This window comes from Castor canadensis, chromosome 3 (assembly GCF_047511655.1).
Source record: "Castor canadensis chromosome 3, mCasCan1.hap1v2, whole genome shotgun sequence".
NCBI lineage: Eukaryota > Metazoa > Chordata > Mammalia > Rodentia > Castoridae > Castor > Castor canadensis.
Window position 1 is genome coordinate 126,547,688 of NC_133388.1, and position 22,429 is coordinate 126,570,116.

Sequence of the window (22,429 nt, forward strand, 5' to 3'; positions counted from 1 at the left end):
ACTAAAGACTCCAGGGCATGAGCAGGCAGGGTTCCCAGAAAGAGCTGCACCCCAATCCAGACAGCCTGGATCCAGAATGGCCTGCTACCATTCCCTACAATCACAAGAGCCTATCTTGCTGAATAAATGAGGAGTTCATCACTCTGGGGGATAATGGGAACAAGTACTTTTTCTCCTCTCTGACTCTGGTCCCACATATCTCCCTTCCTCCCAGGAGAGTCTGTCCCTTAACAGAGTATGGGTCACTGTGGAAATCATCCTGGACCCAAGTACATGACAAATGAAGACCAAGATAGGATCCACCTTGCTCCACCAAGGTCATCTATTATTTCTGGAAAGAAAAAGCTTAAATTTATGTATACCTTTACTTTTAAAACACATCCATGTACATTAACTCAATGAGACCCACATCAGCCTAGTGAGGCTAGCAAGGGGCATATTATGTAATGCACACATTTTTCAGAAAGAGAAATTGGAACACAGGGTTGGATAAAGGATATTTTTTTCTTTCCTCATTCATGAAAATAAATTTATAAAGAACATAGAAGTCAAATCACAGCTACTTATTCATGTAAAAAATTATCTTTTTTTTTATTTGAAAAAATGAGATTACATGAAGCTTCTACAGAAATTCCTGGAACTATGGTCAGCCTAATTACAGGCAGGTAATAAATCTCAAAGTTTTCTTTAAAAATTTCCTTTAATAAGAGGCTTAAGGAGAGAGAATGGGGATTCAGAGACTGACACAGAACTGAGAGAAAGTGACTGATAGTCAAGAACCTACAAGTTCATGATAAAGAGTTTAAGCCAAGGCAGGATGCTCCATGTGGTCTGTACCTGCAGACACTCAAATTGTGTCCTCCATTCTCTGCACAGTGTGGCCACCTGGACAATTTGGCATTCCTGGGACATGTATTCACTGCTCCTCTTCTGAAATATCAGGTCTACTTGTCGTACTCTGGGAGATGGGAAACCATTTCCATAAAACAAGATCCATTCAACGCACACATGATTATCAGCAGCCAGGTATGTGCTAGGGGCCAACTGAGAACAGGCCATAGTTTAAGAAATAGATCCACCAACTACTGGTGGCATTAAGTATAACGGGTGACTGACTTTGCACTTTGAAGAGCATAAGGAATGACTGTTTGATCTAAGAATTATCCAATCTCCATATTTTGTATATACATAGCTGCAATTACAGTTAGCACACCTTATTCACAGACTTATTACATGTGGTTTTGACCAAGCCCCATCAAAAAAATAATAATAAATTTTAAAAATCAAAAGAAACTTCAAAAACAAAAAATTTAAATTACAATATATGCGCTACACAGCTGAGTGCACTGGGAGAAGGTTCTCAGTCAGTCCTGCCTTATTGTCTGTTGTGTTAAAATTGGACAATCAGCTGAGTGTTTTCCCTACTCTTAATTTTGTGACAGTCTGCCTGCTAAAAAGAAAATGGTGCTCAGAAAGCAAGGTAAAAGTTAATTTGCTTAATTGAAGTGATAAAATAAACATTTGAGATATTTGAGGTTTGTTGAAAGGTAGCAGATTATGTAGACGAAGTCGGGGTGCACAGAGCTCCATGCATCCTGAGCATGTGTGGTTTTCCTCACTGGCAGTCTCCTTGGAACTGTTCACCAGCCAATACCAAGGGTCCATTGTAACGAACATCTATGGGGTGGGGAGAATCACTCCATTGCGTCAATCTTCCTACTAAATTAAGAAAGGATTTATCTATGTTGATCCTGAATCTCCCCAAACAATGCCCCTAATTTTATACTGGGATATTGTACCACAAGGAAGCAGGATTTTCTGAGTTAGTTACTTTCCATACAATCACTGGCCCTTAAATAGTAGAAGGTTCCTTGGAGACTGGCCTCCCTAACCTCCACATAGAACCATAACCTCTTCCCCAAAGGACCAGTTCTGACAAGTGGCCATATAAACAGGAGGAAGAATTTCATTTGCTTCCTTTGTTTGTAGGGAAGCCATCCACGTTAGCACAAATACTGTAGCAGGTGACGCTATGGGAATTGATCTGCAGAGTGCATTTTTGAGTCATAAAAATGTTTCTGGAAACCCTGGAGAGCCCCTGTGCTACCTCTATGCAGGACATGCTCGTAAAGCAGATGTTTCCTAGTTTTAATATTTGTGAACTCTCTGATGGATTAAGCCAAACATATCCGAACTTTATTCATTACTACAGTAGGTAACAGTAATTTAGAGTTATTAATGAAAATGAAGACTAATTTAAAAAAAACCCAAACACCTAAAGTAAACTTGAAGCAAAAATATGGAGCACTCACAGATGAATTTTATCTGCATTTTGTTTTTTCCATTATAAAAGACAAATATTACCTTGTTTGCAATAAGAAAAAAGTACATTAGTACCCAGAAAGGACTAAAAATACATTTGTTAATTGTTGGGTTCTGCACATTTGTTGAACATACCTGCAACCCTTCAATGGCCAGTTTAAGGATGGAAGGTGTCAGTTTGGAGGCTTGTTTGAAGGAAAAATTACTCCAGTCTATAATTAAAATGAAGCCATTTATCTGAAGCTCAGGATCTTCAATAAGAACTTCCAATGACAGCAGGATAGCTCGGAGGATGTCTGTGAAGGAGTTCCTGTGGGCAGAGCAGAAAGGAGAATCACGTGTGAGTATAGGCAGGCCACAGATAGCACACTGCCAGCACTCTGGTGTCCTTGTGCTACTGCTCCATGAGTCCAGCCTGCAGGATCTCAATGGGTGTCTGTACCTAGAAGGACTAAAAATACATTGGTTAAACTTCCCAGGAGCAATGCTTTGAGACTCCCAGGATAGATGCCTCCCCTTGCTCTGACCCCAGCAGCACCCCTGACTTAATGAGGTGTTGCTCTTCTGTGACGGCTCTCAGTGCTGGGCTTCCACTGCATCACTGGTTACATTGTGTTGAAATACATCCTTACTCATCGTTGTCCCTTACTGACCTCTAATATCCTCAAGGGCAGGGACTGGGCAGTCATCCTAGTACTCTGTCCAATGCCTAGGTGCTCAGTGAATCATTGCTGAACAAATGGGGTGAGACCTCAATTAGAGTTTCTTATTTTAAGTATTTTTTATTCCTGTTCTATACTTAAAAATCTTGCTAACAGTGTAAAAACATCCATGCAAGTGGTGCTAGCTTTTAACTTTGATTCATGGACAGAGAAAAATAAAGCAGGAAGAATAGCTTATTTTCACTGAAGATCTACAGAACATGATTTGGGAGGGAAATTGCTTTGAGTACATCAGTAGCTATGACAACAGACAGACCTGAATACAAATTAGGGTGACAGTTCTCCAGTGTGTTGTGTATTCCTCCACATCATATATTCTCATTCATAAGCCAGTTTTTGTTTAAATAGTTTTCAGACATGAAGAAAAAATAGCATGTTCACCCTACTATTTCACCCTGAAATTATCTAATCTACAAATCTAAGATCTTAGATTTCTTAAATTCAATGTCTTTCTTTAATAGGAAACTGAAAGCCTGGATGGCAAGTGATGGGAAAATCTGTTACTTCTTTCAGATGTTCACTTACATCAGAAGTCTCGTCTTCTGAAATCAGTGTCAAGTGATCAGATCCCTAAGAACCCCAATCTAGTTTTGAATTCTAAGCCAGCCTAATGTCTCCAGATTGGAAATCAGATAAGCAGCTAAGAATTTACTGCCTGATAGAACCTCAGCGTTGTGTTTCTTGCTTGAATTTATGCCAGTCCCTCATGTTGAGAGGGACTGGCAGGATTTGAGTAGTCAGGGAAGAGTGTGTGGATGTATGACGGTTTGGGATAATTCTTCACGAGTAGACAGGATTGTGATGGATAATTGGGAGAATAAGAAGTAAGACCTTTCATGAGAGAGGAGAGACACACATACAAGAATAAAGATATACAGCCTATTCTGTTTCTGCTTGTCTTATCAAGTGAGTTCCCTCTATATGAAGCTAAAACTTTGCTCCCCCAAAACTACCCTTTTGGGTTAGTTTGGCCATGTAGAAACCCCCTCATATGTACTTTTGACTATCTAAACATGGTAGTCATGATAGATACCCTATATGACCTAATTGTTAAAAAACTTATTCTTGCCAGTTAATGTCACAGGCCTGTAGTCCCAGCACTTGGGAGGTAGAGGCAGAAGGATCACAAGTTTGAAGCCAGATTGAGCTAAATGGTGTGACCCTGTCTCAATAAACCAATGGCAAAGAGAACAGTTCAGTGGTAGAGCATTTGCCTAACATGCACAGAGCCTTTGGGTTTAATCCTCAGCACTGCAAAAAAAAAATCTTAAAAAATCTCAGAAGACATGATTCTTAATAGCTCTTGTTACTACCATTCTTGTTAGCTTTCCAATATTCCCTTTTCATTTTTAGGTATGTCATATTCCTATTAAAGTGGGGTAAGTTTTTATTGGGGCTTTTTTAAATATTAGTCATCAAATTTGAGATATTTCCTTCTGTATTTTGGGGGAACTTTGTTTTGCTTTTCTTTTTGCATTTAGATTTACATCATTATTTTCAAAGATACACTTTCACATTGGGAAAAAACATTGACTTAAGTAGAGAATGGGACCAAAGGCTATGAGTTTAGGCAATTCCAAATTGAAATATAGACATGCTGAATAGTAAACTAGAAATTATTGTTAGGGCATCAGACAGTCTGATAAGCTTTCTGGATAAGCAGTCTGGATAAGCTTTCTGCACATGCAGGAATAAAATCAGGACTATTAAGCTGAGCCTTAGGTATACACAGTACTGAGACTAAAAGAGGAAGAATTAAATAAAAAATGAAAAGTAGGAGGACTGAGACAGTATTTTGTCATAAAAAGAAAAAGAAGAGAATGTTTTAAGAAGTAAGAATCTGATAAACTGCATTACTGACCTTGATTCTTCATTTACTACACATTAGTTACAGCCTCATTGAGGATACAGTTCTTGTCTGTGGGACTTGCTTTGAGTAATACTGTGTACAAAGACATGACAAGGTGCCAATTCTGAGCCTCATTCCTAAGGGACCTCAGATGTCACCCCTCATTTTCTTGCCTTTTTACCCACACCCATGGTAAAAAGCATACCACAGCTGGCATTCCGCACTGAGAAGAAGGATAAGAGACACATAGGCAGAACAGTGTGCCCAGCCAACTAGCAGATCCTCATGAGAAGCACAGCCATCTATCTAAACACAATCTAGATAAACTCCAGCTGCCCCAAACATATGTGAGCAATAATACGGACTGCTTTTAAACCACTGAGGTTTTTGTGTGGTTTGTTATATAGCAACGGCTATCCAATACTGGAGGGTAGCTAACAAAGTGAAATGCAACACAAAGATCAAAGAAAACAAAGAAGGAGTAATGACCATGGTGTTGGCAACAAGCAGATCTTTGGGGAGTTTTGAGAGGGTACTTTTAGTTAATGGTAAACATAGAAATCATTAATTTTGAAGATCTTTAGCAAATCACTTACCCTCTACCTCATTTTACTCCTCTAAATAAGAGAAGATATGTCTCTTCCCATGGCATATCCACTTTTATCTACTTCCAAGAAGACACTAAATTCTGTCTGGAAATCTGGAAACTATTCTATGCATTTTGGAGACCAAAATGTTGAATAGGTATTGGCAGGGGAGGAATTGTGTTATATTCATGATCCCAGGAATAAAGTAAAAAGGATTATGGACTCATAGCTTCCAAATGTTCAAATGCTTCAGTTTTTCAGATGAACTGGTAGGCAGGAAGAAAAGTGACTGGAATGTATCTCTAGTCATGAAGCTTGGCTCTGTTGAGGAATATGACTACGTTTTACCTTCGCTGAAATTATTACCTTAACTTCCTTAGTTCTTGGCTTCCTAATATAAATTTCCCTCTTCCCCCTTTTCTATTTATACCACCCTTGACTTGTGGAATCCACCTAGCATTTTAAAATTTAAAATACCTATTAAACTAAATAATTTATGTAGGTAATCCACTTTCAGGGACATGGAGCATAAACTCCCCACTCTGTAAGTATGGGCTGAGCATAGTGACTTCCTTCCAAAGATTACAGTATGGAGAGGGGAGAAAAAAGTAGCTGTACAGTATGAAACCTAACCAACACCACCTGAGCCAAGTGACTAATGTCTACATCAGCAGTGGTAAATCACGTTGATAGTATTTACACTTGCCATGGTGATAAAAATGGCACTTTACTTCTGACACTTTCTTTCCTCCAAAATCATAATCCTAAATTAATCATGAGGAAAACATAAAACAAATCCTACTAGAGGGACATTCTACAAAATATCTGACCAATACTCCTCAAAACTGTCAAGTGTATGAAAAACAAGGGAGTCTGGGAAATTGTCATAGCCACGAGCAGTCTAAAGAACATGAACATTAAAGGTAATGTGGTGTCTTGGGTGGGATTCGAGACAGAAAAAGGACATTAGCTAAAAACTGAAGAAATTGGAATAAAACATGGTCTTTGGTGAAAAGTAATGTATCAATTTGGTTGATTAGGTGTAACGAATACTCTGTAGTAATGTAAGATGTTAATAACAGGGAAAACTGGATGCCATATACACAGTAACTCACTGTGGTCCTTTCATGATGACTATTAAATCTAAGATTATTAGGCTGGGAATGTAGCTCAGTGGTAGAGCACCTGCCAGAATACAAAAGTCCAAGGATCCATACAGAAAATCTAAAATTGATGTGATTAAAAAGCTATCTTTTAATAAAATGTGCTTATTAGAGTATATAACCTGTCACTATAAATCTTCATATTTTTTGACTTATCTGTGCCTTGAATTTTTAGTGGAGACCCTGGGATTTAGATCCCAGGACTAGATGCATCTAAGAAAGAAGAGATCAAGTGCAATCAGATAACCATGTAGAACTATGATGGGGTTGCAAGTGACATGAATTCTCAGAAGGAGGAGTGGGAAGTTTCTTAGTCAAGTTTGAAATTTCAGTAATTTTTCTGTTGTAGCAAGAAGTAATAATATTAGCAATTAAAATCTCTCTCCAATTCTATCTTTTAACCTCTTGACCAAACACTTAATATAATTATTTGTGAACACTTAGTATAACTGTTTGTGACTTTTTCCCCTTTTTTAAGGTCCACCATAAACACAAAGTGGACCTTTGTGGCATACTTTGCCTCTAAGTATCTATGGCTCAGTCACAGATACATAAATATTACATCTATGTATGCTTCTTTATTTCTATCCCACTTGACAGTTCTTTCAAAATCAATTATTAAGAAAATGATGGTATGGGTCTCACAGGTACAGCGTTTTCCTTGTCCCTTAACCAATACCCATGCCTTGGTCAATAAGGAGAGGACCATGCAGTAACCATTCACAGAAAAGTGGAGTTCAGCAAGGGGCAACTTCCTGTTCTTCCATGTGGAGGCTGTTTTGAGCACTTTGCAAAAAGAAAGTGCAAAGGAGTTTTGTGGATTAGAAAGTCAATCCAAAAAGGAGGTAATGTTTGCACTTTCATGAGGTATACCCTTCTTGGTCACTGTTTTCAGGGCGTTGATGGTAGCAGGACAACAGGAAGAGTTAAGAATTCAACTGGGTTGAGTCCAAGCAAATCTGTTTTTTTTCCTCTTCTAGGCTGGAAAGTCTTTGAAAAATGGCCTGGGAAGGGAACTCAGATGAGGCATTTTCTTCAATGGGTTTTAATGATTCCTATGTAATTTGGGTTTTAGGTAGATAATGTCATTGTTCTATGTGTCATTGTGATCTTAAGCAAATTAATCCTTGTTTTTCAATGGGAAAATGCAAAAAAAAGTTTGCATTCTGAAATTAGGTTTAAGGAGGATGTTAATAAAATTGTTTGGCTTTGCTATAGTAGGAACAATGTTAGCAAGAGGTTAATGATAAATTTACTACCCCGAATATTAGCTAGAAAAATCAAATTAGACAAACTTTCTAGCAAGGGTAATCACCCAGAGAACAGTATCTGGATTTCACTCTGCCTTATGTAATTTGATGAGGTTCATATTCTCAGGGGGAGAAAAGAACAAAGGAAAGGAGAGAGAAAGGAGGAGGGAGGCAGAGAAAGAAAGGAAAAAGGAGAAAGGGAAAAGAGGAAATAAAGCAAGAAAAGCAAGATAAAAAGGGAAAATCTTGCAAGAAGTCTTTTTTCTCTTTTAATTCAAGCTATTCTGGTAAGTAAAAAAACTTTTTAGATTTGTGTTAGCATATGAATATAATTCCTTATAATACCAGTATAATGAATTGCCTATTGACCTTAGTAGCTGTAATATGAGAACACCTGGCCTTCAAAGCCTCAGCATCAGATAGACAGAATATTGTATTGAATACTGTTCAACATCTGATAATATACAAGACCAACTTCCTGTATGTGGAGTTTCAGATAAGGGACAAGCTACAGCATTTCATCTGGCTTCTGAATTTTTGATTCAGCTCAGGACACAGAAGTTCGACTAACCTGGTGCATACTTTACAAAAACAACTATAGTTATTACAAATGTTGCTTATCTCTATCAAGTATGACAACAGTCCTCTACCACAATCCATCCATTGCTTTCTGGGGATAGAACACAAAAGGTAACACACTTGTCTAAAAACAAGTCCCTGATTTTGAAATAATATAGAGAAAACAGAATGGAAATGGTGAAGATAGTGTTCTCTTAAGCAAAACATGGAGATAAGAGGCTGTGTTTCTGCAAACCATTCTTGGCAGGCCTATCCATCTCTTGATACAGATGACAGAACACAGAGTATTCATATCCACCATTCAGAATAAGTCTTTAAACTAAAATTTTCAAATTCTAATCTGCCAGGTTTTGTTTGTTTGTATTTCTTTAAAGATGAAAGAAGTAAGTGTGTGTGTGTTTGTGTGTGTGTGTGTGCGTGTGTGTGTGTGTGTGTGTGTGTGTGTGTACATGCATGGACACACACATATACAATAATTCATCATTTGTAATTCATTCCTCTAGTTAGTTCTTTAGTTTAAATAAAGAAGTGGTTCAATAAACAAAGCCAATATTTTATCACATTTGGTCCTGATGTTTCTAAATCTTCCCAAGAAGTGAACAGAATGAAATTAACATGTATTTATCTATTCCTTTCCATAGCTAATGTGATTCCTTACTAGTCAATGTCTTCCTTAAAAAATTTTGAAGTACTTGGAACAGAATAAGGAGTCAGAAGGTGTTATTCAAAGATTTAATGAAGATTTACTTTGTGGAAGTCACATAAAATAAAAGGATATTTATAAAATTTTCTGCTAGTAGATGGAGATCAATAGGAGATATTTGGAAAATATGGACATGGAAGGCAATGGAGTATGGTCATTAAAGGATAGGGTTTGGAGTTAGGCAGATTCTGATTCAAACCCTGGTTGCCCTATGTGAGCTTAGCAAGCTGTTTATCTCTCATAGCTTTGTTTCTGCACTGCAGGAAGAACATTCCAATCACCTCACTGGTAGTGATGAAGGGAGATAGATATTGCACACAAAGTCTTAGCAAAGCAGCTGGCCCAGATTAATGCATAGAAATTGTCATGGTCATGGTGGCTTTCATCAATACATGAGTAGATATGATATGAGATAGAAAGTAATCAGAGTTGCAAAGTGCAGGGGGACTACAAAAAGAAGAAATCAGTTAAGGCTGAGGTTTCCCTGAAAGCCTTCAAATGGTCCATGAGAAATAGGAAGGTTTGGACATTGAACATAAAAGGGTAAGGGCAGAAGAAGCCACATAAATAGTGTAAAGTTGAAGCATCACACTGTGTACTTAGAGCTATGATAAACTTACCTGAGCTTCAGGTGTAGTGAAAAAAAATGTAAAGGTAAGGTCAGAAATGTGATGTGCTCTATCTTTTGTGTGTGGGAGTTGTGGGGTTGAACCAGGGGCTTTACACTTGAAAAGCTAATTTTCTACCAGTTGAGTCAGTCCATTTTGCTGAGGTTATTTTTGGAGATGGCAAACTATTTTCACAGACTGGCTCAAACCACAATTCTCCTGATCTCAGCCTCCCAAGTAGCTAAATGTGCTCCATCTTCAGTCTAAATGCTGGGGAAACTCGTGACTGCTCATGGTGGTGATGGCAGCTGTAGGTTTGGGAAGATTTGGACTGGCAGCAGGGATTCTGTGGAGCGGAGGCAGGGATCTGGAGTCAAGCCCAAGTAGGAGGAGGTGACTGCACTATATGGAGTGAGAATGCAAGGGAATGGTGAAGACATAAGAACCATATGAGGTAGTACCCAGAATTTAGTGTTACTGACTAATTATGGATGTGAAGAGGGAAGAACAGTGGTACTATTGAGGGCAAGAGGAACTCTGACAGATAGGAAGTGAGTCAGGGGGCACTAGCTGCATTGAGTTATTACACAGTAAGAATCAGTAACACATAAGGTTAATATTAACATTACTTGACATTGGGGATGCCTAGAGTACCTAGTTTGTTGGAGTCTGCATTCCTACTACCCAAATGATGAAACGCTACAATGAGCATCTTGTCATGTCTGATAGAGCGAATGCTTCCTGTCCTATTCCTACTATAGGAACACTTGCCTCTCTAGCCTAGACTATGAGTTCCATCAGAGATGGAAGTATGGTGTATTTGCCTTTGAATCCCTAGCAATCACCAGCACTCTCACAAAGTACACGCTTAACAATGATTCTTAGCGAAGGCAGGCAGGCAGGCATACTATCCACCATTCCCAGATGTTCTAAAATGCTGAAAATAGAAAAAACACATTCTTAGCTCACAGGTGGGTAACTTCCTTATATTTAAATATGTTTCATTGGATTTTGGCTTAAGAAAGGACCATGCCTGTATTCATTCAAGGTTAGTATGGGCTTGAATGAAGTCAGTGGAAAAATGAAAATCCAGAATAGTTAATAATGAATGGTAGGTGAATACTCATAGACCAGAAGGCTGGTACACCATAAGATTTTTATCTCATTGCAAAAGAACTAGATCCCAAACATCACTTCATAATAGCCTGAAATGCAAGTGAGGAGGCAATTTATTTCATTAAGTAATCTGAATGAGTACTGAGTCTGTGTCTTCAGGGAGCAGTAGAAAAAACCAACAACATCAACAAACCCACTCCAATGGAAGTAAGCTATGAGCATTCCATCCATTACTAAACAAGTATGAAAAATTAATTTCATGCTTGTCTATTCTGGTGTCTCCCTTGACTGAAGAGCATTAGAAAAGTAAAAAGTAGGAAGTCTCATGAATGCAAATAAGTACTTAATATGGCCACATAAGCACTGATTTTAGTACTTCCACTTTGGCTATTCTGTCTCTAACTTCTCAGATGAGTGCATTTCTACATCTGCTTTCTGAAAACAGGTGACAGATTACCAGGTTGCTCAGCCTCTAAGTCCAGTGACTTAGAGTGATAAGAGGAACACATATACATCCTACAAAACTGGAATCTTGTAAACTTGCAAAAAAATAACACCTTTTGGTTTACACATTTATTCATTAGCATTTCCACAAAGTTTTTTAGCACTAGGCATGGAGCTAGGATCATATCAACTTGACCAGGGCAAAAAACAGCAAGATCTCCCCTGATGTGGGTATCAATGAAATTCAATGGAAATTTGCAGATCTTGTACTGGGTTCATGGTCCTGTACTACTCATTAATTGAAATGCAATATTCTTTCTCCTGAGCCTGTCTGACTCTTATAACTATAAAATCACTTTCAGGGTAAGAAATTAGACAATAAGTGAGGACGCATTTTAGGAAAACATCCATGAAATGGTGCCACATTGCTTTGAATGATTGTACACTCCTGAGTTCCTTCCCTCTTGGTGATATTCTGCAATCACTCCTGCAGTCAAAAGTACCTTTCCAGAATCACAAACTCTGAAAGTAGTGTGCAAGGCAACTTGACTTAAATATTTTATTAAAAAAAAATTCTATAGGTATTGCATTTCATGGAAGACACACTTGTAATTTGATTTGGAAATATATCTCATAATTTTAATTAATTCAGAAAAATTGCCTACTGCCATTGACAACTCCAAACCTCTGTACTTAAAAAAGAGATCAATATATTCTGGCAGGATGACAAAAATCTTAAAACCAAGAGGTTTCAGGGCTCTAAAATTAGTTGCCTATAAGTAAGAATCTGAACCTTCAAAAATATGGGTAATTCATCAGAGACTGAATTTGGAGAGTCTGTAATTTGACTGAAGTTTTCAAGGTTGGTTTATTCTTTTCCCTTGTAAAACTTCTAGCCTTCTTAATCATAAGCCACTGAAGCAGTAGCAAGCAATCACATTCATGAAAGATTAAAAGGAGAGAGCCACAGGACATCATTAGGACATTTATGTCATTAGGATAGCTTTGTAATCTACATTGATGGGAATGCAATTTGCTGCTTGGTTTGCAGGTTGTTGTTCTTCTACCTGGCTTTAACTATTTTATTGTCCTCAAGACACCTCAATGTTACTAGATTCATGGAGACAGAAAGCTATAAGGCTGTTGTGACTTCTGCAGCTCTCAGGCTCAGGAAGATGCTGTCTGTTGAATACACTATTTCTGAGTTTGGGCTCTTAGAATCTAACCTGATAGGAAGAATTCTTGATCTTAGCCAACTCCTGTAATGCTTATCGATGGTTCACAAATAACAGTAGTGATGAGTAGCTTGGTCATTCTTCTGAAACCAGAATAAATATGAACCCAAGGCCTATAGAGCAAAGTTTCCTGAAAAGCCACCTACCCTTCTTCCAGAACTGAAGCTGTGTTTAACACCAGCAAAAAATCCCCTTTGGAGGTTTCAGAGGACAGATGGAGCCTAAGCAAAGACACTTAAAGCATCTATGTCTACACCTGCCAATTACCTCTTGGAGTCACAGGGTGGAGATGTGGGAATTCCTAGGCTCCTCCTGGAAGAGGGCCCAAGGGTACCCACTGAACCTTGCCCAAGCCAAGCAGGTCAAAGAGCCCCCCCAGAGGGACAATGTTTTCTCCCTGAAAATAAAACTGTGTACTGGGAGTTCCCATAGATCCACTTTCTCTGCTCCAGTTAGAACATAATCTCCTTATTCTCATGCTACCTAATTGGAAGAAGCAGAGACAAACAAAAGGTAGCATTTAATACCATAACGGACATAGGCATGGCATAGTTCATTTAGAAACAACAACAACAAAATAAACAAACAAACAAAACCAAATGGCTGGTTGGCTTTCCAGGTACAGTGTGCTTAGAGGGTTAGTTACTTTTGCCTCACCAGGTAACATCACCACAGAATCTCTGATACCACTTTGAGGCATTATTTTATGGAAATGGTTAAAAGCAACATTGGTTTCTTTCATTAATTACACCACAGATTATCAGTTAGCAATTCTCTAAGCAATTAAAGCCAGTAGTTATTATTTATTACTACCACTTAATAGTAGCTACTCTGCAGGAGATACTGTAAATCATCAGCATCATTTATCTTCATAGTAGGTTCAAAATATCAGCACTATGAATAGCAAGACAGAATTTGAGAAATGCATTGCATGCATATGTAAATGCATATATATACATATATATATATATATGTATATATATAGTTTAAATACTCACAAAAAGAGAAAATGCATTTTAGAATTTGGAATTTTGCCAAAGGAGGATTTCAGTGCCTGTACTTATCTTAATAAAATCAAAGATTGTTAACAATTAGAAAACAGTCAAAGAAAGGGACTGCTTGAGAATATCAGCAGTTTAATTTCCAAAGAGAAAAAAATTAAATGTCCAGCCTTTGGAAAATTCTATCTAAAAAATTTCCCCCTGCTTTAATCCTTGCTTGCTGAAATTGATGGGTCACTACCTACCTTATTTCTGTTAACCAGGGTACAAGTGATTTCCTAAATCACACAGAACATTCCCAAATGAAAAAAAAACGGACCTTTTTTGCGTCCTTTACCTCCACTTAGGAATCACAGGTTTCACTTACCTCTTATATAATTCTTTGCATCCTGAGACAAATAGAAGTACTGCAAGTGACCTCTGACTACAGAAAGACATTGAGGGACATAGATCAGGACTGAGTTTGGTCCTTCCAAAATGGATTTATAATTCAAATAGAACGAGGCAATTTAGATTCAGCTGGGATCCTTGTGATTACACAGTGATTCTCAGTTGGAGACAGGATCACCTGCTCCTCATTTTGGGTAAACAGTGTGTGCGGGATCATTATGATTTTCACAACATTTCGAGAATTCTACCAGCATTTACTGGGTGGAGGCCAGTAATTAATAATACCCTGTACCATACAAAATATTTCCCAGAATAAGCTCATATTCCAAATGCTAGCAATCTCTTTATCTTGTATCATCAAATTCATTTCCAGAGAAGCTCAATAAAAACCAGGAACAGTTCATTGTACAGTAGGAATAAAGTTCCTGACTCCTTCATTCAGTATGCTTATACTGGCTCTGAGACTCAGAGAAAAATCAGAAAAAAAAAAAAAGAAATGTTGACTCAAAGGGGAGTGAGAGGAATGTGTGGAATCAAGAATATCTCTTCTGTCTTTCTACCCACCTGAATATTCTTCTGCTTCTCACCAAGCTGACTCTCATCTTTCAAGTCTTAACCAAGTATCACTTTCTTAGGGAGGCCTTCCTACTAGACCAAGTGGCAGGGTATTGACAATGTCTTTGGGCCAATTCTGACCCTTTTCTTTAACCTGTCCTTTCTTGCAAAATGCAGTTTTTACAAAAAATCCTGCTAAGCCAGTTTATTGAGAATCCCTACTCCTGATATCTAATCAAATTCTTCTTCTCTCTCATTCACCCTTGACACTTAACCAGGTTCCTCTTAGTAATTTCCATCCACTCCATCACCCTGCTGTTGGCTATAAATCCCTACTTGTCTTTGTTGCATTCAAAGCTGAATTCAATCTTTCTTCCATTACACTAGCCTTGACCCCATCTACAATAGTCTTGCAAAAAGTCTCTGCCATACTTAGCAAGTGTCGGGTAAATAATTTTTCTTTTAGAGTATAATAAATAAATATCAAATGGGTTACTCTCTGACTTGAACTATGTAGATAAATGTCCTTACATGGGAAAGTTGGCCTGGAAGAGAAAGCTGGTAGATGAGGTCAAGGAATCCCTAACAGCATGAGGACAGCAGAGACTGGCTTGTTCTGTCTATAGTCTATCTCTGAAGAGCTCTCCTTGATGCTCCCAGGGACTGGCTCTGGGGAAGATTTATTGGATCCATTTGTGGTAATGAGATTTCTCTATATCCAAGGCAGGTAGTTACATCAACCTCTGAGACAAAGAAGGGTAAGTCTCTATGAAGCTTGGAGAATATGCTCTGGGATATTTCATTTACAAAGAGACTAGAGGGCACTTTGGGGTTATAGGGATGAAATCAAGGGCTAGAGATGATCAAGTAAGGCAGGCTTTTTTTTTTGTTATTATTATTCCATGGTTAATGGACACCTTCATTTCTACTAATTTGTGGATTCTTCACTGACTCATTTGTCATCATTAAAAGCCTGAAGAAATATCTTAGAGAAAATCAGCTGTATTGCTTATTATTTAAGAAAAAAGTCCCATGTTCTTCAAATATCACTGAAAGAGCTTTCATATGCTATTCCACACCAGATACTATGAAAAGAAAAATCAGATATTTCTTATTTTGGCCTAATGCAAAATTGACATAGAAGATGTTTTCCTTTTTTTCCTCCAGGCTAATTTTGAAACTTAACAATAGGGACCTTTCTTCTCAATTTATAAGGCACCAGACTTGGACAGAGATGTCTCATAAAAGACATAGAACTTACTGTATTATAAATCAAAAGCTATAGTATTGGTCCAGCTGAATTTTATTTAAGCTGACCTTAGAAGAAAAAAGGAGATGACATCTAACAATCCCTAATATGTGCCAGGTACCATGTACCATGTATTGCACATGCTCCCTCTCACGTACCCTCACAACTACCTTTGAGAGTACACGTTAAAATGCACAAGTGCAGAGATTATGGTCAGAAAGGTCACTGGTGGAAAGCTTCACTGCAAAGTGATGACAGAGTTTAGAACTACAGAGTCCACAACCTATTCTCAAGTAAGCATGAGCAAGTTGCAAGGATCTTACTCCTGCACTCCCATTTAACTACAGCTTAACACTCCCAGGTCAGTTTGCAGTTACCTAGGGAAGTGCTACTCTAGGAAGTCCCTTCACTTTGGGTATTTGAAAGTAAACAGGGCCCACCCTGGCAAGACTTTTTGACATCACACCTTGGAAAGGATACAGAGGAAAAGTCAAATATAACTGAATGGTAATAATGGCAAGGCTGAAGAGGCCTGCACAGTATTGCAATGCATACATAATAAATACAAGAGGGCATTGGTTCCATTTGCTGGAAATGACTGATTTAGGAAAGGAAGTAGATGAGGGGCAGACAAAGAACATTTTTCAAATATTTAAAGAATACTTTTTTTTCTTCCTTCTGTCTTTATTGTGTCCAAAAGAAGGAAGTTCTTAAATTACTGTTTGAAAGATTGAGATTGAAAGAAAAACATGCTTTTGTGGAGGATTGTTCATAATGAGAATGGGTTACTGAGAGATTTCAAATCAATTTTTCTGGTGACCTTACAATATATAGAAATTCAGAGCTCTTCCGAAACCTTCATCTTTATACATGAGAAAAACTAAAGCCCCGGAGGACACAGCTAATAAATATCAGAGCCAGAATTTGAACTTCAGTGTATGAATATCACAGGGGAAAGGGACCTAAAAGATCATCTTATCCCCAGACAGCCAGTAGGGTTTATTCTTGCCTACTTTTTATTAAGAAAATGTCCAGGCAAACAGAAAAGTTGAAAGAGTACTATGATACACTCACCATTTGATTCAACAATTGCCAGCATTTTACAGAATTGCTTTATCTATCCAGTATGCACATGTATGCAGAGGCATGAGAACAGCTAAAAGAAAATTGAAAAAAATGTTTCACATATCATGACTTTTTCTTTATCAATTTCATGCCACATTCACTGTAGAATGTCCTAAATTTTGTATTGGCCTAATGTTTTCTTTTGATGTCATCTAATTTGTTCCTCTTAAACTGGAGTTGGATCCACAGGCTTAGTTAGATTCAGGTTAAATATTTCTGGAAGAATGTTTTATAGAGGATGATATGCTGCTAGTCTTGAATTCATTGCCATTCTGCGCAATGGATGGTGCTGCAGAGCTCATATTGAGACAGTCAAAGGTTGTATCAAAGCTTAGCAGAAATTAGTGCTAAAATGAATTTCTTGTGGGCATGGGTGGAAGCAGAACCAACTCCATAGTTAGGAAGATCAGAAGGAAAACAGTTTTAATTGATATACTCATAGATACGCATGCAGTTGTAGTCAGCACAACCAGGTCCTATATGTTGCACTTTTATAACTCCCTCTTCCCATCCCCTGAAATTTGACAATCACTAATCTGTCCTTCCTAAGATTTTGTCATTTAAAAAATGTTATATAAATAGAGTCTTATGTTATACAGTCTTTTGGGATTAGCTTTTTCATTCAACATAATAACCAGAGGACTCATCCAAGTGGTTGCATACATAAATAGTTTGTTCCTTTTATTTCTGAATAGTATTTAATGCTATGGACATGCCAGATTGTTTATTAAACCTGTTGAAAAACATCTGAGCTGATTTTGTCTTTGGACTATTACAAACAAAGCTGCTGTAAACATTTGTATAGAGGATTTATGTGAATGTAAGTTTTCACTTCTCTAAGGTAAATGCCCTTGTGTAAAATTTCTGGGTCAACACTGATTCCAAGTATAGTTTGTTGTTGTTGTTTTTAAGAATCTGCAAAACTCCTTTCCCGAATGCAATGCCATTTTACATTCCCACCAGCAATGTTAATGCATGTTCCAGTTTCTCTGACTTCTCATTAGCATTTGGTGCTGTCACTATTTCTTATTTTAGCCGCTCTACTACATTATAGTGATACTTCATTGTCATCTTGATTTGCACTCCATAGTGGCTAATGAGGTTGAACTGGCCCCATCAGATAAGTAAGAAAATGTTTCCTCCTCTTCTTTTTTCTTAAAGAAATTGAGTAAACTTGATGGTACTTCTTCTTTAAGTAGTTAATAAACTTCTCTAGTACAACCATAAGGACCTACAGATTTCTTTTTTAAGTAATCTGTGAAGGTGAAGTTGTTTGTAGTTACTCTTTATTTTCTCTCTCACAGCTGTCAGATCTGTATGGTATCACCCACTTTATTCATGATTTTGGTGATTTGTGTCTTCTTTCTTTTTATGTTTGTTAAATTTATTTATTTTTATAGATTTTTTTAAGGGCCAGCTTTTTGCATTGATTTCCTCTTTGTTTTCAAACTTTTAGCTTCATGAATTTCTGTAGTTATTTCCTTTTTGGGTCTGCTTTAGGTTCATTTTGTTTTATTCCTTCCTAGTTTCTTAAGGTAAGAACTTAGATTTTAATTTTAAGATCCTTCTTCATTCCTCATATCAGCATCTCATGCAATAAATTTGCCTCTTGGCACCATTTTAGCTGCATCTCACATATGTGAATGGGTTGTACTTTCATCTTCATTTAATTGTAAGTAGTTTTTCAAATTTCATTTAAGGTTTCCTCTTTGACATATGGACTATTTAGAAAATGATGCTTAATTTCCATGTCCTTTGAGACTTTTCTGTTGTTGATTTACAGTTTGATTTTTATTATACTAAGAGAACACACTTTGTATGATTTTATTTATTTTTAATTTGTTAAAATTACTTTATGGCCTCAGATATCGTCTATCTTGATAAATGTTTCCACAGGTACTGGAAAAAATGGGTATTCTGCTGTTATTGAGTAGAATGGTCTATGTTCTACTTGTCAATGAAATTCTGTTGGTCTAGATTTTCTGTGTAGTAGTTCTGTCATTTGCTGGCAGGGGATGTTGAAGTCTCCAGATACAAATGTAGATTTATCTACTTTTGTGGCTCTAACAGTTAACCATGTCTGTTTTTTATTCATCTGTACATAGTATGTCTTTTTTATCTTTTACTTTCAATCTACCTATGCAACTGAATTTCAAGTGATTTTCTTATAAGTAAAATATTGTTGAGGTTGTTTTTTCAATTCACTGGCATTCTGTCTTTTGATTGACACCATAATTACTATGTCATTGTTTAAGTGTGCCATTTTATTGCTTTTTTGCTTATTTTCTCTATCATTCCTCTTTCTCTTTTCTTGCTTTCAAAGGACTGTTATTAAACATCTCTTAGAATTATGTTATGATTAATTTACAGTGTTTTTTACTGTATTTGTTTTTATGGTTTCAGTGATTTCTGTATCACAATATGCATATATGACATTGTAATGGCAGTATCAACATTTTGCCATTTTTAATAAAGTGTGAAATCCTTTCTTCCATTTAGTCCCTTTGCTTCCTCTTTTTTAAATATCATTGTCTCGATAACTAGACAGTATTAAAATTTGCATTTCAACAACTTGAACTATATTTTCAAATCACATATGATTAATTAAACCCCTGACAAAAAGAATAGTTTTTTATATACACGTCTGTTTCTGCTTTTCTATTGTTCCTTCTTACTGAGAATACAAGATTTTTTTCTTTTATCTTTTACTTTTTGTTTGAAGAAATTTCTTTAGCCAGTTTTTAAGGGTAGTTCTGCAAGGAACAAACGTTCAGTTTTTCTTTGAGAACATCTTCTCTTCTTCCTCATTCTTGAAAGATAGTTTCACCATGTAGAAAAATCTTAGCTGACAGTTCTTTTCTTTTGACCCTTGAAAAATGTACCATTCCCTCTGCATCCATTTTAGATAGAAAATCCACTGCAACATGAGTGGTATTCCTCTGTCTATAATGTGTGTTTCTCTATGGCTGCTTTCAAAAAATTTCCTTTGTCTTTAGTTCACAAATATTTAATGTATTTTAATTTGTTTTATCCTATTTGGGAATGTTTAATTCATTGAATCTACAAGTTTGTCTTTTTTCAGCAAATTTGGGGTGTTTTCAGTCATTGCCTCTTCAAGTAATCTTTTAGCCCACTCTTCTCTCTCTGAAATACCCATCATAGTAGTATTGGATCTCATGACACACTGCTCTGCATCCCTGAGTCTCTAACCAAAACTTTTCAGTCTCCCTTTTCTGCATTCAGATCAGGTAAATTCTATTAACTTATCCTCAAATTCACTGACTTTTGGTAGCTTCTGTTCCTTTGCTGATATTTTTAAATTTTTTCATTTGTTTCAAGAGAATTTTCCTAATGCATTCCTCTGGCAGCAACTTGAAATCTCCTTGTTAGATAATTTTAGCATCTGAATTCATCTTTGTTACCATCAGTTGATTGTCTATTCTCATTTAAGTTGTGTTTTTTTTGGCTTTTGGAATGATTGGTGATTTTCAGTTTTATCTGAACAGTTTGACTATTATGTTAGGAGACTCTGCATCCTGTTTAAGTCTTTTATTTTAGCAGGCAGCCCCACTGTCTAAGTTAAGCATGCCAAACTTGATTCAATTTTGTGATTTGTAGTTCCAATAGAAGTTTTACTTTCAGAGCCTTTGCAGCATTATTTTGGTTTGTTTGGATTCTCTGGTGGGACTGTGGCTCCTATTCATCCCTGCTGGGTCTGCCCGGGGAAGGGAGGAGTTTTCCCATGCTATATCTCTGGGTGTGAGGGAAAGGTATATTTGGATGCCCTCAGGCTGCCTCAGTATTTCTGACAGGGAAGCAAAATCTCAGGTTCACCAGGTCAAAGACACTTCCCAGGCAGGACTGCTTGCCATGCTTGTTCTTCTCACTTGCCTACCCTAGGGTATTTCCTCTTCAGCTAACGTAGCCTGAGAACACCCAGCAGCCTAAAACTTCCCTCTGAGCCCAGTGTAGTTTAATTACAATTCTTTATGGGTAAGGAAGATTGTCCCATATGTGTTGGTAACCTCATTAGAGAAGACCCCTTTTAGAAATTTCTGAGATATTACTAACTATATGGAATTCCTTGGAGGAATCCAGTCTTGAGCAAGTGGAAAAGAGAGATCAGATTTAGTGCATACCCTCAAAGTGGTTTACAAGGGAAAACAGGTTTCTGACCAATCATGGTACCAATTGTATCTTCTTAGGACAGATGAAGACATTCATCTATGCCTACCAATAGTCCAGACACCCCCAAACCTTTCTAGGAATTTCCATAGTCCACCATGCCTATCAGATGAGTAGGATGCCATCTCCATTCAACTCCACAGCCAGAGAGAGGTTATGGAAATCCTCATAGAAAATGACCAGTGCACTGAGCAATCTGCAACCTCACTGTGGGAATGATTGGCAGTCACCCAGTGAACTAAAGGTTCTGTTTAGCTCTGCATCCTCCACTCTCCATGGTAACTGCTTTGCTCATATGTGCTTTACCTTTGACTTCAGTGCACATAAGCAAAACCAGAGTGTTATAAGGGAGGAAAAGAGAATGTATTTCTGAGTTGCCTGGAGTCTAAAAATTGTTTCATTGTATATGTGCATTTAACAAGATGGTAGATTACAGAGTAAGCTTATCTTCAGAGTAATAAAAACCACCATTCAGGAACCAAAATTCTTCAAGTGGTTTATTGAAATGGTTCCCTCTTGCAATGCATTATCACGGTATTTTACAATAAGGAGAAAAGTATGTTCCAGTACAAGATCAGATAATGCCAAATGCAGAGACTTGCAAGAGGTATAGCTCATTTGGGAAATAGAGAGAACTGAAGAAAAATCACCAGGTAAGAGATGCTAACTAGACCTCTGGTAAGGGAGGTAAGTAATGACCCATATGGGGCACCTGACTCTCGTAAGTGAAAGCCCTCAGGAGGACAACAAATAAAGGGGAGTTATAGCTTAATGAGTTTTTGTTAATTTTTGTAGGCCACAGACTTACTAGTCCGTGCAGGAGATAAAAAGAAAATCTTTCTGAAAAAATGTCTTCCATGACAAAGAGAGCCTGTGCCTCAATGATGCAGTTCAGGGATTGTTTGGCTGGGGCTTAAAAGATGCCAGTTGAAAATAAACGCCTGTGCTGTATTTGGGGTTCAGTAGAGAGCCAGGAGGCATCCCTTCCTCAACCAGTGATTCCTTCTTGTGAAAATTTAATTTATGTAGGCTTATTCTGTATTTATATTTTTTCTATTTGGTGTTTTCAAACCAGGAGAGTTTGGGATCAATTATACTAGAATTGCAAATCCCTTCAATTGTTTCTTATTGACTCCAACTGGGAAATTGAGAAGGTTATCAGCACTCAGATGGAAGATCTAACAGGAAAAAAGGAAAAACAAAACAAACAACAAGAAGCAGAATCTGAGAGAAACATATTGATGTGTACCCTGAAACATCTGCCCACCTGGATCTGGTCCTTCCCTACTGGAGGGGATGACAACACACCACCCGGAACACAGGTTCCCATGTAAAAATCTAAGGCA

The 22,429-nt window shown here is 37.4% G+C and overlaps 1 protein-coding gene across 1 annotated transcript in view; it reads right to left on the minus strand.

Moving 5' to 3' along the window:
• Clvs1 (clavesin 1) overlaps window positions 1-22,429 on the minus strand; it is a 191,848-nt gene that overhangs the window by 105,187 nt on the left and 64,232 nt on the right. The window contains exon 3 of the mRNA XM_074068621.1: window positions 2,458-2,632. Within this exon, the coding sequence (XP_073924722.1) occupies window positions 2,458-2,632 (175 nt within the window). The remainder of the gene's footprint in view (window positions 1-2,457; window positions 2,633-22,429) is intronic.